The sequence below is a fragment of the Schistocerca gregaria genome, chromosome 2 (assembly GCF_023897955.1).
Source record: "Schistocerca gregaria isolate iqSchGreg1 chromosome 2, iqSchGreg1.2, whole genome shotgun sequence".
Classification (NCBI taxonomy): Eukaryota; Metazoa; Arthropoda; class Insecta; order Orthoptera; family Acrididae; genus Schistocerca; species Schistocerca gregaria.
Window position 1 is genome coordinate 148811152 of NC_064921.1, and position 14636 is coordinate 148825787.

The 14636-nt window shown below is 45.6% G+C and overlaps 1 protein-coding gene across 1 annotated transcript in view; it reads right to left on the reverse strand.

Moving 5' to 3' along the window:
* Positions 1–14636, reverse strand: part of LOC126336573 (protein spaetzle 3) — a 783287-nt gene that overhangs the window by 35648 nt on the left and 733003 nt on the right. Inside the window, exon 2 of the mRNA XM_050000426.1 lies at positions 11764–11888. Coding sequence (XP_049856383.1) covers positions 11764–11888 — 125 coding nt within the window. The remainder of the gene's footprint in view (positions 1–11763; positions 11889–14636) is intronic.

Consider the following 14636-nt stretch of genomic DNA (forward strand, 5'->3'; position numbering starts at 1 on the left):
AAAGCCCGTACCGAGCTAATGAGCGTCTCTCCTGCAGAGTCTTCCACTGGAGTTTATCTATCATCTCCGTAACGCTTTCGCAATTACTAAATGATCCTGTAACGAAGCGCGCTACTCTCCGTTGGATCTTCTCTATCTCTTCTATCAACCCTATCTGGTACGGATCCCACACTGCTGAGAAGTATTCAAGCAGTGGGCGAACAGGCGTACTGTAACCTACTTCCTTTGTTTTCGGATTCCATTTCCTTAGGATTCTTCCAATGAATCTCAGTCTGGCATCTGCTTTACTGACGATCAACTTTATATGATCATTCCATTTTAAATCACTCCTAATGCGTACTCCCAGACAATTTATGGAATTAACTGCTTCCAGTTGCTGACCTGCTATTTTGTAGCTAAATGATAAGGGATCTATCTTTCTATGTATTCGCAGCATATTACACTTGTCTACATTGAGATTCAATTGCCATTCCCTGCACCATGCGTTAATTCGCTGCAGATCCTCCTGCATTTCAGTAATATTTTTCATTGTTGCAACCTATCGATACACCACAGCATCATCTGCAAAAAGCCTCAGTGAACTTCCGATGTCATCCACCAGGTCATTTATGTATATTGTGAATAGCAACGGTCCTATGACACTCCCCTGCGGCACACCTCAAATCACTCTTACTTCGGAAGACTTCTCTCCATTGAGAATGACATGCTGCGTTCTGTTATCTAGGAACTCCTCAATCCAATCACACAATTGGTCTGATAGTCCGTATGCTCTTAGTTTGTTCATTAAACGACTGTGGGGAACTGTGTCAAACGCCTTGCGGAAGTCAAGAAACACGGCAGCTACCTGTGAACCCGTGTCTATGGCCCTCTGAGTCTCGTGGACGAATAGCGCGAGCTGGGTTTCACACGACCGTCTTTTTCGAAACCCATGTGATTCCTACAGAGTAGATTTCTAGTCTCCAGAAAAGACATTATACTCGAACATAATACGTGTTCCAAAATTCTACAACTGATCGACGTTAGAGATATAGGTCTATAGTTCTGCACATCTGTTCGACGTCCCTTCTTGAAAACGGGGATGACCTGTGCCCTTTTCCAATCCTTTGGAACGCTTCGCTCTTCTAGAGACCTACGGTACACCGCTGCAAGAAGGTGGGCAAGTTCCTTCGCGTACTCTGTGTAAAATCGAACTGGTATCCGATCAGGTCCAGCGGCTTTTCCTCTTTTGAGCGATTTTAATTGTTTCTCTATCCCTTTGTCGTCTATTTCGATATCTACCATTTTGTCATCTGTGCGACAATCTAGAGAAGGAACTACAGTGCAGCCTTCCTCTGTGAAACAGCTTTGGAAGAAGACATTTAGTATTTCGGCCTTTAGTCTGTCATCCTCTGTTTCAGTACCATTTTGGTCACAGAGTGTCTGGACATTTTGTTTTGATCCACCTACCGCTTTGACATAGGACCAAAACTTCTTAGGTTTTTCTGCAAAGTCAGTGCATAGAACTTTACTTTTGAAATCATTGAACGCCTCTCATATAGCCCTCCTCACACTACATTTCGCTTCGCATAATGTTTGTTTGTCTGCAAGGCTTATGCTATGTTTATGTTTGCTGTGAAGTTCCCTTTGCTTCCGCAGCAGTTTTCTAACTCGATTGTTGTACCACGGTGGCTCTTTTCCATCTCTTACGATCTTGCTTGGCACATGCTCATCTAACGCATATTGTACGATGGTTTTGAACTTTGTCCACTGATCCTCAACAGTATCTGTACTTGAGACAAAACTTTTGTGTTGAGCCATCAAGTACTCTGAAATCTGCTTTTTGTCACTTTTGCTAAACAGAAAAATCTTCCTACCTTTTTTAATGTTTCTATTTACGGCTGAAATCATCGATGCAGTAACCGCTTTATGATCGCTGATTCCTTGTTCTGCATTAACTGATTCAAATAGTTCGGTCCGTTTGTCACCAGAAGGTCTAATATGTTATCGCCACGAGTCGGTTCTCTGTTTAACTGCTCAAGGTAGTTTTCAGATAAAGCACTTAAAAAAATTTCACTGGATTCTTTTTCCCTGCCACCCGTTATGAACGTTTGAGTATCCCAGTCTATATCCGGCAAATTAAAATCTCCACCCAGAACTATAACATGGTGGGGAAATCTACTCGAAATATTTTCCAAATTATCCTTCAGGTGCTCAACCACAACAGCTGCTGAGCCCGGGGGCCTATAGAGACATCCAATTACCATGTCTGAGTCTGATTTAACCGTGACCTTCACCCAAATCATTTCACAATTCGGATCTCCGTGAATTTCCTGCGATACTATTGCACTTCTTATCGCTATAAACACGCCTCCCCCTTCACTGTCCAGCCTGTCTCTGTGGTACACATTCCAACCTTAGTTTAGAATTTCATTACTGTTTACGTCTGGTTTCAGCCAACTTTCTGACCCTAGTACTATATGGGCGTTGTGACCGTTTATTAATGAGAGCAGTTCTGGGGCCTTTCTATAGACGCTCCTGCAGTTTACTATTAGCACATTAATATTGCTATTCCCTGTTGCATTTTGCCTACTCCTACCTTGCCGCGTCTCAGGAGGCGTCTTGTCGGGTCTAGGGAGGGAATTTTCTAACCTAAGCCCCATGTGCACTCCAAACGTACTCCGCTACCCTTGTAGCCGCGTGCGGCGTGTAGTGCACGCCTGACCTATTCAGGAGGACCATACATTTCTCCACCCGATAGCGGAGGTCGAGAAATTTGCACCCCAGCTCTCTTGATTTTCACTGTTGATGATATGCAGCGCCTGTGCAAAGTTGAATAAAAAAAAGAAGAAGTCTTCCTACGGAAGCACTAACGCGAAGCCTCGGGGGACACCCGGCGTGGCTCTGGATAGCGTACGCGCTGGTTGGCCTTTCAGCCGGGCCCTGAACTGCTGGCGCGCTACCGAGAAAGTGGTCAGGGAGCTCGTTACCGCATCTGGGCGTTTGCCGAGCTCGGACGAGCGCTGCCAACGTCAGGTGGCCACCGCTTTCCACTAAGTCTGACCGCTGTGCCACGATACGGGTCACTACGTACGCGGGTCATTTCAGACGTTCTGTGTACTGTACGATATACTGAAGAACGTAATTTATTTTACGAAGTACCTTTACAGGTCTTCGATATAATCTCTATTCTTGCTTATGACAGCATCCCAACGTTTTAGCAGCTTCTGTATTCCGGACAGGACCCCTTTGTTGTTGAGCTATGTATACTACTGGCCATTAAAATTAATACACCACCAAGAAGACGCGCTACTGACGCAAAATTTAACCGACAGGAAGAAGATGCTGTGATATGCAAACAATTAGTTTTTCAGAGCATTCCCACAAGGTTGGCGCCGGTGGCGACACCTACAATGTGCTGACATGTGGAAAGTTTCCAACCGATTTCTCAAATGGCTCTGAGCACTATAGGACATAACTTCTGAGGTCATCAGTCCCCTAGAACTTAGAACTACTTAAACCTAACTAACCTAAGGACATCACACACATCCATGCCCGAAGCAGGATTCGAACCTGCGATCGTAGCGGTAGCGCGGTTCCAGACTGTAGCGCCTAGAACCGCTTGTCCACAACGGCCGGTACCGATTTCTCATACACAAACAGCAGTTGACCGGCGTTGCCTGGTGAAACGTTGTTGTGATGCCTCGGTTAAGGAGGAGAAATGCGTAACATCACGTTTCCGACTTTGATAAAGGTCGGATTGTAGCCTATCGCGATTGCGGTTTATCGAATCGCGACACCGGTGCTCGCGTTGGTCGAGATCCAGTGACTGTTAGCGGAATATGTAATCGGTGGGTTCAGGAGGGTAATACGCAACGCCGTGCTGGATCCCTCGTATTACTAGCAGTCGAGATGACAGGCATCTTATCCGCATGGCTGTAACGGATCGTGCAGCCACGTCTCGATCCCTGAGTCAACACATGGGGCCGTTTGCAAGACAGCAACCATCTGCACGAACAGTTCGACGACGTTTGTAGCAGCATGGACTATCAGCTCGGAGACCATGGCTGCGGTTACCCTTGACGTTGCATCACACACAGGACCGCCTGCGATGGTGTACTCAACGACGAACCTGGGTGCACGAAGGGAAAAACGTCCGTGTTTGGCGACATCGCGGTGAACGCACATTGGAAAGGTGGATTCGTCATCGCCATACTGGCGTATCACCCGGCGTGATGGCATGGGGTGCCATTGGTTACACGTCTCTGTCACCTCTTGTTCGCATTGACGGCACTTTGAACAGTGGACGTTACATTTCAGATGTGCTACGATCCGTTGCTCTACCTTTCATTCGATCCCTGCGAAACCCTACATTTCAGCAGGATAATGCACGACCGCATGTTGCAGGCCCTTTACGGGCCTTTCTGGATACAGAAAATGTACGACTGCTGCCCTGGCCAGCACATTCTCCAGATCTCTCACCAACTGAAAACGTCTGGTCAAGGGTGGCCGAGCAACTGCCTCGTCACAATACGCCAGTCACTATTCCTGATGAACTGTGGTATCGTGTTGAAGCTGCATGGGCAGCTGTACCTATACACGCCATCCAAGCTCTTTTTGACTCATTGCTCATGCGTATCAAGGCCGTTATTACTGCCAGAGGTAGAAGTTATGGGTACTGATTTCTCAGGATCTATGCACCCAAATTACGTGATAATGTAATCACATGTCAGTTCTAGCGTAATATATTTGTCCAATGAATATCCGTTTATCATCTGCATTTCTTCTTGGTGTAGCAATCTTAATGGCCAGTAGTGTGCACTGGGAAACATTTTTCGAACGATTGGATGCTTACTGGATCAATAATACACAATCCTAGTAGTACAATTCCAGTATATTTTCCTCTGTGTGTATAGGCTCTCTGGGGAATTATAGTTCTATTCGCTCCTAGCGGTAGAACACGCTACTACAGAAACTCTGCCCCCTCCCGCTCCCCCCCCCCCCCCTCCCAATCCCCCACAAAATCAGTACGGTCTCTTTCGGATACCCTTCGTACACCGAAGAAATTAATTAGGCGTCCTGTTATGCTTGTTTGGGGACACACTCAAGATTCCTTTCGTTTCAGTTGCACATTCGCCGTCCATTTCTGTTAGCCGCGAATATCTGTCCAGTGCAGTAAAGAGGGGTACGATCACCCGCTCGGTTTCGTGCCGGAAGACTGGCGAGTCTTCTTCAGCCGCCCAGGAGCGACCGGAAATGCCGCAGGCTAACAGGCGTGACGCCACATCACAGCGAAGAGCTCGCTGCGGCGCTTCTCGCAGGAAAGCGAATTGGCTGACGTCCTCGCTTATAAACTTGCTAATCCGCCGCGTGCTCAGTTTTCACGCTTACTAACTCTTCACGCCTTCATCCCGCTTTCTCTGCGCTCTCCGCCCATGATGAAAATGCCGCTCTTCTTAGATTTAACGCTTACTTCTGCGCTTATCTTTCGTACGATTTTAGCACATACAATGTGCTACCCACAGTTTCTGAGAATCAGATTTCTACCGTCACCTTCAAAGCAACCCCCTCGCAATTGTATAGAGCGCTTCTATTGCCTCGGAACTAGTGCTGGAAGTCTGCTGGATGAATCGTGTTCAAAATTAGCTGCGATTCCGTTTGAATCTCTTCTACGTAGTCAAAACGCCGCTCTCACAACTTCAGTTTCATTTTCTTGCAGAGGAAGAAATCGCAAGGTTCTAGATCCTGCGACTAGGGTAGATGGGGACCAGTTGTCATGTTTTAATGCCACCATTTCCCTCACAATGAGAGAGGTGTGTGCGGGTGCAATGTCGGATGCAGCAGCCAGTCTGTTCTCTCGTATTGAAACATCCTCTTAGAAAAATTAGTGAATTACTGTGCTGGTAAACCCCTTACGTTATTTGATTTTCAAACAGCTGAGCAAAACTGAACGTACTCAGACATTTCTCTCTTTACTTATTCTGATCACCACTAAACTGACACACAATATTTTTAGCGCAACGCAATCTGACTTTCAATAATTCCTACAAAAGAATGGCCCTGACTAACAATAACCTATACCTTCCATGAATCACTTAACTCACAAAAACCTTCGTTATTCGAACTAATGCAATACAGCGAGCGCCAATACTGCCAGCTAAATAAAGGATTCTAACTACTGAAGGCACTAACAATGTATTTATCTCAGTAGTGTTCTAAAGTCATTATATATCAGTTCATGACATCCAGTCTTACAAATTTACTCTCTCTGAAGGACACAAGTCCAGATCATCCGCTCTCAAAATTCCGCCATCTCTCTCCCCACATCCACCACTGCTGGCGGCTCACCTCCAACTGGGCAATGCTACGCGCTGTTAACAGCCAACTGCCCAACACTGCAATAGCAAATTCCAACAATGCAAACCAGCCACAGACTGCACACAGAACAGTCAGTGATTTTCATATAGAACGCTACGTGACGTTACCAACATAAAAACCTAAACAGCCTACTTACAGTATCACAGGCCATTTAACATCTTCCCTTCCCCCAGACTCCCCAAATCATCACCGTAGAACTTCTTTGTGACTGTCTAACATAATGCAAGAATCGAAAAATCCATGAATGCAAAAGAAGAAAAAAATTAGCATTTTCTTGATGTTGTAGGCGGCTGCGGAAAGGGTGGTGTCTTCCACAGCAAAGATTGCTACTTTGTTTCAAAGCCCTTAACTGTACATCAATGATTTACCGGCAGTTATGAACCTGTACAGCAAATCTGAGCCATCTCAAAATGTTGTTTGCAGTTCAGAGCAAATCCGAATCTAATGGTCTCTTTGGTCACAATTCGAAATGGCGGAGAACGAACGTCGCTGCAATTAGTCTCATCTTCAGTTGATCATCTAGAATGAGTTGACATGTGCCGTAAGAAATTCTAACGATTTCACAAACATGAATTGTCTGCCTTTTGTCCTTATGCATCACTTCATTCACTTTCGCAATTGTTTTAGGTGTCGTTCTTGGCTACGAACAGCAAGAGCATTTGTCATTCTCCACAGATCAAAGCACTTTGCTTCAGGCATTTGCCGCCTTGCATCAAGTCACCGTTTTCCTTTTCATTACTTTGAACAAGACATCGTAATATCTTTCGCGTGCAGACTTACCATATTTACCTGGCGTGCGCGACTACATCGCGCTTCGGCCGAAAATCACTGCAACAAATCACTGCAATCACCCCCTTTGTTACATTATTCAGTGAACCCTCTCCCTCGCACAATACCAGTGTTAGTTTTGGTTAAGTCATTTTGTGTCTGGTTACATTACTGTTAACTTTTGGTGGATGTCTCTGTCAATATACACTGCGTTTCTTAGTTTGGCTAAAACGTCAGTCAAGGCTGCACTCGGCTCATGTCTGCGATTTGCTGTCATTAAAACGTATCACTTGGTTAATCTCTTACCGGCTCCTTTTAATTCGAATTATGCCCTCTATCCACCTTCCAGAGTCCGATAATTAATGAAGGACCCCCTGCAAGTAGATTCAAAGCTGACGCTTTCCAGAGTCGGAAATGAATAGGAAATTAATTTTAAATCCCAGCAGCTTGTTAATTTTATATCCTCAGTATCCTGGGGAAAAATGTTTTCAAACGGCCGTCTGGGATGTGGAGCTGCTGGCAGTAACAGGAGAAGCCGCAAGGGTAAAAATACCTTACACTCGTAACCATTTGTCTTCATCTTCAAATAATCACCAAAATAAAGGCGACCACAAAATGAAGTGGCAAAATAAGAAAAAAAAATGAGGAAGTAGATAACTATCAGAAAGAAATCTGGAATAAAGAGGTGTTTTGAAAGGGAGGTTGACAAATTTCAGGGGGTTCTAGGAAATACAAAATACAACAATGAAGATTATCTGGACAGAGGAATCTCAGCGAAAAAATGAAGAGGTTCTGTTTAGTTAGTTAATTAGTTACATGTTCCATAGGTCATTTGAACGATTCTTTTATCGAAATGATGTGGGACGAGCCAATTTACAGGACACCTGTAGATGATCAGTGCTAACATTGATGAACACATTATTATTGTAATTCTCCTCATCCAACTACACTTAAATACAATGTTTTCTTTTTTAATAGATACCAGTTTCTAAGAAGAAATTCGTCAATGGAATGAAGGAGTCACCCAAGAGAAATGATTTTAAGCTAGATTTAAAACTTGCTTTGCTACCCTTCAGACGTTTTGTGGGTTTGGGAAAATTATCAAAAATATCTGCTGTTGCATACTCAATCTCTTTCTGAGCCACTGACAGATTTAATAGTGGGTAATAAATGTCATTTTCCTCACTATTGTTGCACGTATGGACATTACTGTTGTCCTGTAATTGTCATGGATTATTTATGACGAATTTAATTAGTGAATATATATATTGTGACGGCGCAGTTGAAATGTCTAGCTCCTTGAAGAGATATCTAAATGACGTCCGCGGACGAACACCACAGATTATTCTGACTGCTATCGATTGTGGAGTTAATACTTTCTTTTTAAGTGATGAGTTACCCCAGAAAATTATTTCATAAGACGTTATTGAGTGGAAATATGCAAAATATGTCAGGAGGTTGATTCTTTTGCTTCCAAAATTAGCAAATTTTACTAAGAGCAAAAGTAGCTGAACTCAACTAGTCGAGAAGCTCAGTAATATACTTCCTCCAGTTAAAGATTTCATCAATACGTACACCCAAATATTCTACGCATCCTATCATAGTTACTGACTATACGGAACTGAATATATTGTAGTCTATTTTCTGAGGACTACTTTATAATTCATTGGAAAATATCTTTACGATGTCTTCTGTTGCTTTTTCTCTAATTGGGTTTATTATAAGGACCGATTAAAAACTTTCCGTTCGAGGGCCATACAGTTGAGAATTGATATGCCAATCAAGCAAAATCGCCTTGAACACTGATGCAGTCATCCAACAAGAGGTGGAACATACCTGTTTAGTAAAACACTGATTCTGCCACTTGAAGAAGTCCGTAACTGCCTGCTGCACATCCCCGTCCGACCACAATCGTCGACCCTTCAAGACCTTTTTTAAGGGACCGAAGGGGTGATAATCATTTGGGGAGAGATCAGGACAATATTATGGGTGCTCGTGTGTCTCCCACTTGTGCGTTAAGACATTTTCGATATGGGGATGTGCGTTCTTATGGAGCAGCGGCACCCTTTGTTGCAGTTTTCCTGGACGTTTCCGCAACGGTTGTTTTCGGCAGATGTGCTGTCCCGTACCGATTCTTCATTCTCCGATGGATTTCTGCTGAAGTTTGTCGTCGTCAGCCGAGAAAAGAATAACAGCACGTTGGTAATAGCGTCGCCATAGGTCACGTTTCCGCCTATACTGCAAGCATGTCAGAGAGACACGAATGACGCACATGTCTCTTTGATACACGTCGGCGCTTATCAGCCAGGACATTATGACAACCGACCTACTATCGCTATAAACCCGTCCAGGCGATAGCAGCGTCATCTGGCTGAGAATGACTGCTAGTCAGGTACATGCACGGTGCATGTACAGTAGTATCAGTGAGTGTGCTGTGTCCCAGTGTAGGGTGCGAAAGGTGAGCGATTTATCTGAGTTTCACCAAGAGCAGATTGCGATGGCCCGGAGGCTCTTCATGATTATTTCGGAAACTGCACGGCTTGTCGCGTGTTCGAGGAGTGCTGTGTGGTGAGTCTCTTCAACATGTGGCGAAACCAAGGTGTAATCACGTCCAGACCTCGTGGGGGTCGGGGCGGCCACCCCTCGTTACAGATGTCGGACCTTATAGGCTGGGGAGACTGGTAAAACAGGACAGGTGGCGAACTGTGGCGATCTAACATCAGAATTAAATGCTGGACAGTTTACAAGTGTGTCTGAGCATGCAGTGCACTGAACACTGCTGACCATGGACCCCCTCAGCCGACGATCCAACAATATACTAATGTTAACACCACGACATCGGCAACAATGGCTGAAATGGGCAAGTGACCATCGGCACTGGATTTTGGCACAGGTTGCATGGTCTGATGAATCCTAATACGTTCTTCATCATGCTGACGGGGGGTGCGAATCAGGCGTCTTCCAAGGACACCTGTACTGCGGGACGGAGACAAGCCGGCGGCGGCTACATTGTGTTCTGGTAACATTCACACGGGAATCCATGGGCCCTTGGAGCTCGTGCAAGCCACCATGACGGACAACGAGTACCGTACACTGTTTGCAGACCACGTGCACCCCTTCATGACGATCATGTCTCTCGACAAGATTATGCTCAGCGTCACACGGCCAGGAGTGAGACGGAGTGGTTCGAGGATCACAGTGATGAGTTCCAATTGATGTGCTGGTCCTTAACTCGCCAGATATCAACTCGATCGAACACATCTGGGATGGGAATGAACATGACGTCAGAGCTTGTAACCCCCCCCCCCCCCCCCCCCTCCCCCCGTACCTTGAATTTATGGGAATGAGTTGACTTTTGTGTGCAGATGCGGTGTGAACTCTGTCTAGCGACCTACGAAGACCTCATTGCTTCCATACCACGTCACGTTGCCGCTGTTATCCGCACCAAAGGGAAGACGACGGTTCAATCCTGCGTCCGGCCATCCTCATTTAGGTTTTCGTGATTTCCCTAAATCGCTCCAGGCAAATGCCGGGTGCCGGGATGGTTCCTTTGTAAGGGCACGGCCGACTTCCTTCTCCATCCTTCCCTAATCCTATGAGACTGATGACATCGCTATCTGGTCTCCTTCCCCAAACAACTCAACCCAATCCCCGTACCGAAGGTGGACATACCGGCTATTAGGTAGCTGATCATCAGTATATGCCGCGCGGGGTAGCCGTGCGGTCTAAGGCGCTTTGTCACGGTCCGTGCGGCTCCCCTCCGTCGGAGGTTCGAGTCCTCCCTCCGGCATGGGTGTGTGTGTTGTTCAAATGGTTCAAATGGGTCTGAGCACTATGGGACTCAACTGCTGTGGTCATTAGTCCCCTAGAACTTACAACTACTTAATCCTAACTAACCTAAGGACATCACACACATCCATGCCCGAGGCAGGATTCGAACCTGCGACCGTAGCAGTCGCACGGTTCCGGACTACGCGCCTAGAACCGCGAGACCACCGCGGCCGGCGTGTGTGTTGTCCATAGCGTAAGTTAGTATAAGTTATATTAAGTAGTGTTTAGGCTTAGGGACCGATGACCTCAGCAGGTTGGTCCCATAAGACCTTACCACAAATCTCCAAAAAATCTGATCAGTGTATACTCGCATTGGGGTCGTGCTTCGTTGCATATACATTGCAGCAGCGCACTAAAATGGTAACTTTTTGATCGCTCCTTATATATCACTGGTAGGATTAGAAAGGACAAATCAGCAGACTAATTGTTTCCCGTCGTTCACAGTAGATCAAAGTCGAAAAACGAAAAGAAATGTGACTCGCTAGTACGTCGCCATTTATTGTTCATTACTAGACTTGATTGTTTCCTTATTTGTATTCACTAGTCAAAAAAATGGTTCAAATGGCTCTGAGCACTATGGGACTTAACATCTGAGGCCATCAGTCCCCTAGAACTTAGAACTAATTAAACCTAACTAACCTAAGGACATCACACACATCCATGCCCAAGGCAAAATTCGAACATGCGACCATAGCAATCGCGCGATTCCAGACTGAAGCACCTAGAACCGCTCGGTCACACCGGCCGGCATATTAACTAGTCTTTAGGGATGGCTGTTGCTTCTTGGCAGACAGCGGGTTGCTTACTCACATGGGGTAGCTGTTGCCGGCTGTGGGACAGAAGAGCTGGTGGAAGCGCTTGATGCACGGTACGCCCCGGATGATCTCTCCACGAATCTCCAGACCCAGCGCCACGGACAGCGCCGTCCATAGGATCTGCAACACACGAGGAAGGAACACTTCGTCACGACGACAGCTTGAACCATGCCTCTACTATAGACATCAAATTCTGACGCGTTCTTATCGCCCTGTTTCAGTGAACAATGAAAGAAAATTTTTATCGCTCAGAACCAGCTGAAAATCTTTTGACACTTTGGATCTACAGTAGAAGAAGGTTGGGTAATATTTTATACGAAAAACGTTTTCGAACTTATGATACTTTTTTTGTTGGAATATTCTTCACACTGAATACTACTATGATAAGCAACTTAATAAAATTATAAAACATTATGTAAGAATATACTCTACTGGCCATTAAAATTGCTCCACCACTGAGATGACTTGCTACAGACGTGAAATTTCAACGACAGGAAGAAGATGCTGTGATATGTACATGATTAGCTTTTCAGAGCATTCACACAAGGTTGGCGCCGGTGGCGACACCTACAACGCGCTGACATGAGGACAGTTTCCAACCGATTTCTCATACACAAACAGCAGTTGACCGGCGTTGCCTGGTGATACGTTGTTGTGATGCCTCGTGTAAGGAGGAGAAATGCGTACCATGACGTTTCCGACTTTGATAAAGGTCGCTTTGTAGCCTATCGCGATTGCGGTTTATCGTATCGCGACATTGCTGCTCGCGTCGGTCGAGATCGAATGACTGTTAGCAGAATATGGAATCGGTGGGTTCAGGAGGGCAATACGGAACGCCGTGCTGGATCCAAACAGCCTCGTACCACTAGCTGTCGAGATGACAGGCATCTTATCCGCATGTCTGTAACGGATCGTGCAGCCACGTCTCGATCCCTGAGTCAACATATGGGGACGTTTGCAAGACAACAACCATCTGCACGAACAGTTCGACGACGATTGCAGCAGCATGGACTATCAGCTCGGAGACCATGGCTGCGCTTATCCTTGAAGCTGTATCACAGGCAAGAGCGCCTTCGATGGTGTACTCAACGACGAACCTGGGTGCACCAATGGCAAAACGTCATTTTTTGGGATGAATCCAGGTTCTGTTTACAGAATCATGATGGTCACATCCGTGTTTGGGACATCGCGGTGAACGCACATTGGAAGCGTGTGTTCGTCATCGCCATACTGGCGTATTACCTGGCGCGATGGTATGGGGTGCCATTGGTTACACGTCTAGGTCACCTCTTGTTCACATTGACGGCACTTTGAACAGTGGATGTTACATTTCAGATGTGTTACAACCCGTGGCTCTACCCTTCATTCGATCCCTGCGAAACCCTACATTTCGGCAGGATAATGCACGACCGCATGTTGCAGGTCCTGTACTGACCTTTCTGGATACAGAAAATGTTTGACTGGTGCCCTGTCCACTACATTCTCCAGATCTCTCACCATACGAAAACGTCTGATCGATGGTGGCCGAGCAACTGGCTCGTCACAATTCGCCAGTCACTACTCTTGATGAACTGTGGTATCATGTTGAAGCTGCATGGGCAGCTGTACCTCTACATGCCATCCAAGCTCTGTTTGACTCAATGCCCAGGCGTATCAAGGCCGTTATTACGGCCCGAGGTGGTTGTTCTGGGTACTGATTTCTCAGGATCTAAGCACCCAAATTGCGCGAAAATGTAATCACATGTCAGTTCTAGCGTAATATATTTGTCCAATGAATACCCGTTTATCATCTGCATTTCTAGCTGGTGTAGCAGTTTTAATGGCCAGTTTTTTCACCGACATATAGACATACTGATACCGAAAAAACAAAGTCGAGGTCCGATATTTTTATTTTAATTACCTTCTTTGCAATTTTCGATAAATATTTGAGGTTTTTCTTTCGAAATTACTGCAGAATATAATTTTACTTTCACTATGTGAAGCAGTGTTACTACATTTTGAGCTTACTTCACGTCCAGTCTTTCTCTTTGACTGTGAGAAGCAAGTATAGATGGCACAAGGAAGTACCCTTGCACTGTGGGGTGGCGGTGTGAATGGAATAACAAGTAATTGAATGTGAAGAAATAGCACATCAGTTGCGTTAAAAAAATAATTTTTAACGCAATTAGTGTACTGTTTTTTCACATCGACAGTCTTCAAAAACAATTGCTGAAAAAGACGAACAAAAATCTAAATGATGCGATTGGTCTTTGCGGTGGGCAGAGGCGTGTGAGGGGAAATGCTGACGTAATCGGCGCTCGCTGCTTCCAACAGAAAATGCATCGTTTAGCTTCACCACGTAATTTTGACACCACAACTGCTAGGTCGTTAGCGTTTGCAGAAATGGAGAAACAGGGAAGTCGACATGAAGTGTTCTGGACAAATCCGATGTATGACAAAGCCGAACGACAGACCCATCGGACACCTTTTATTGTGTCACTTACATCTACATCTACATGCATACTCCGCAAGCCACCTGACGGTGTGTGGCGGAGGGTACCCCGAGTACCTCTATCGGCTCCCCCTTCTATTCCAGTCTCGTATTGTTCGTGGAAAGAAGGATTGTCGGTATGATTCTGTGTGGGCTCTAATCTCTCTGATTTTATCCTCATGGTCTCTTCGCGAGATATACGTAGGAGGGAGCAATATACTGCTTGACTCTTCGGTGAAGATATGTTCTCGAAACTTTAACAAAAGCCCGTACCGAGCTAATGAGCGTCTCTCCTGCAGAGTCTTCCAATTGAGTTTATCTATCATCTCCGTAACGCTTTCGCGATTACTAAATGATCCTGTAACGAAGCACGCTGCTCTCCGTTGGATCTTCTCTAT